We start from the raw sequence: 2,500 nt of genomic DNA on the forward strand, positions 1-2,500 counted from the left end.
AGGGTTTAGGGTTTAGGGTTTAGGGTTTAGGGTTTAGGGTTTAGGGCTTAGGGTTTAGGGTTTAGGGTTTGGGGTTTAGGGTTTAGGGCTTAGGGTTTAGGGTTTAGAGGGTTTAGGGTTTAGGGTTTAGGGTTTGGGGTTTAGGGTTTAGGGTTTAGGGTTTAGGGTTTAGGGTTTAAGGTTTAGGGTTTGGGCTGGGGTCAGGGTTAAGCTAGGGTTTGGGTGGGGGTGGCGGGGTGGGCTTGGTGGAGGGCAGTGTGGTGGACATTCACTCCTTTAGGTTTTAGGGTTTTGCTTCAGGGTTAAGCGCTCCTTTGCTGCTGCTGCTGCTGCTGCTGCTGCTGCTGCTGCTGCTGCTGTTGCTGCTGCTGCTGCTGCTGCTGCTGCTGCTGCTGCAGTTCAACTCTAGCCGCGCGCTGCTGCATGTGTCTGAAATTTCTGGTGTCTCCACTTCGCCGCTGCTGCTGTTTAAAAAGGGAGACAGAGTTAAGGCCATTGTGAAGAGCTACGACAAAGTAAACCCTAAACCCTAAACCCTAAACCCTAAACCCTAAACCCTAAACCTTAGGGTGTATGCCTTGAGACTGGAGGCAGACTCCAGGCAATTGTAAAGCTCTACGATAAAGCAGCTCTAAACCCCAAACCCTAAACCCTAAACCCTAAACCCTTCGATAAGGTGCAGACTCAAGGATGTTGCAAGGAACCACCATGAAGCGAGCCCTAAACCCTAAACCCTAAACCCTAAACCCTAAACCCTAGAGGCCCGTCCAGGCCGTAGAGACACGCGCCTTCAGAAGCGGCTAAAGATGCATTAATTTGATTGTCTTTTTTATTTTTATTTATTTATATATTTATATATTTATTTATTTATTATTTATTTATTTATTTATTTATTTATTTATTTATTTATTTATTTATTTATTTATTTATTTATTTAGACCACAGGAAAGATGCTGCTGAGCACGAGGCTGCTGGAGCAGCAGCCGGGCGACATGCTGCGGGACAAAGAAAAGGTATTTGCTGCTGCTGCTGCTGCTGCTGCGAAGTACAAGCAGCAGCAGCAGCAGATGCAGCAGCTGCAGCAAGCAGCGACGCAGCAGCTGCTGCGCTCCCTAGGCATCGCAGAGGAGTCGCCGCAGCAGCAGGATCAGCAAGCAGCAGCAGCAGCAGCAGCAGCAGCAGCAGCAGCAGCAGCAGCAGCAGCAGCAGCAGCAGCAGCACAGACTCTGGGACGGAGTCCACGCAGACAGCCGCCTCTTAGAGTTTCTGGAGCAGCGGCTAGAAAGCCTGCGGGAGCGCCGCCCAGCAGCAGCAGCAGCAGCAGCAGCACGGGAAGCAGCAGCAGCAGCAGCAGCAGCAGCAGCAGCAGGCGTGACGCGGCTGCCCGGGGGAGGCCTCGTGCGCATGTTTGACTGCAAAGGATTGGAGACAGAAAGAGACAAAAAAGAAACTTCAAATAAAAACTTTAATTCCAATTCTTTAGCAGCAGCAGCAGCAGCAAGAGAGGCGCTGCAGCAAGCCCACGTGCTGCTCGACAGCAGCAGCAGCAGCATAGCCCCAGCTAGCGAAGGGCCTCTTGAGAAGCAGCTGTGGCTATTTGAAAACGAATGAGCAGCAGCAACAGCAGCAGCAGCAGCAGCAGCAGCAGCAGCAGCAGCAACAGCAGTGGTGACAGCAGCAGCAGCAGCAGCAGCAGCAGCAGCTGCAGCAGTTGCAGCAGCTGCTGCTGCAGCAGCAGCTGCTGCAGCAGCTGCAGCAGCAGCAGCTGCAGACAGAAGGGCCTTTTTAAGGAGACTAGAGCGGCTAGCGAGGGGCAAAGGGGGCCGAAGGGACAGAGGCAGCAACAGCTAGCCACGGCCTGTCTTGAGGTGGCTTGGCTAGCTAGCTAGCTAGCTAGCTAGCTAGCTAGCTAGCGCTGACGGCTAGCTAGCCAGCTCTGACAGCTAGCTAGCCAGCTCCGACAGCTAGCTAGCTAGCTGGCGCGGACAGCTAGCTAGCTAGCTAGCCAGCGCTGACAGCTAGCTAGCTAGCTAGCTATTCAATTGCCAGCGCTAGCTGAGAGCTAGCTAGCCAGCTATGGCTGCTAGCTAGCTAGCTTTGACAGCTGGCCAGCTAGCTATCTCCGACAGCTAGCTAGCCAGCTAGCTAGTCCGGACAGCTAGCTAGCCGCTGGCGCGAGAAAAGCCAGAGGGAGAAGGGATAATTCCATTTAGCTAGCCAGCTAGCTGTAATGGCTAGCTAGCTACGCCGGCTGGCCAGCTAGCTAGCTGTGTCAGCTGGCTAGCCCTAACAGCTAGCTAGCAAGCTACATGGCTGGCAAACTAGCTAGCAAACTAGCTAGCTAGCAAGCTAGCCGGCAAACTAACAACCTAGCAAGCTAGCTAGCTAGCTAGCTGGATAGCTAGCTAGCTAGCTAGCTAGCTGGTTAGCTAGCTAGCTAGCTAGCTGGATAGCTAGCTAGCTAACCAGCTAGCTAGGGCCTCTTGCTGCACTGCGGCGC

General features: G+C 53.2%; 1 protein-coding gene across 1 annotated transcript; it reads left to right on the plus strand.

Annotated features, from left to right (window-relative positions):
• Positions 1 to 950: 950 nt before the first annotated feature.
• Positions 951 to 1,611, plus strand: ENH_00021030 (hypothetical protein, conserved; the record flags this gene model as incomplete). Its single annotated transcript, XM_013579487.1, is given in 2 exon segments — positions 951 to 1,409; positions 1,414 to 1,611. Coding segments are annotated over 2 exon segments (657 nt in total).
• Positions 1,612 to 2,500: the final 889 nt, after the last annotated feature.

This window comes from Eimeria necatrix, genomic scaffold (assembly GCF_000499385.1).
Source record: "Eimeria necatrix Houghton genomic scaffold, Enh_scaff1722, whole genome shotgun sequence".
NCBI lineage: Eukaryota > Apicomplexa > Conoidasida > Eucoccidiorida > Eimeriidae > Eimeria > Eimeria necatrix.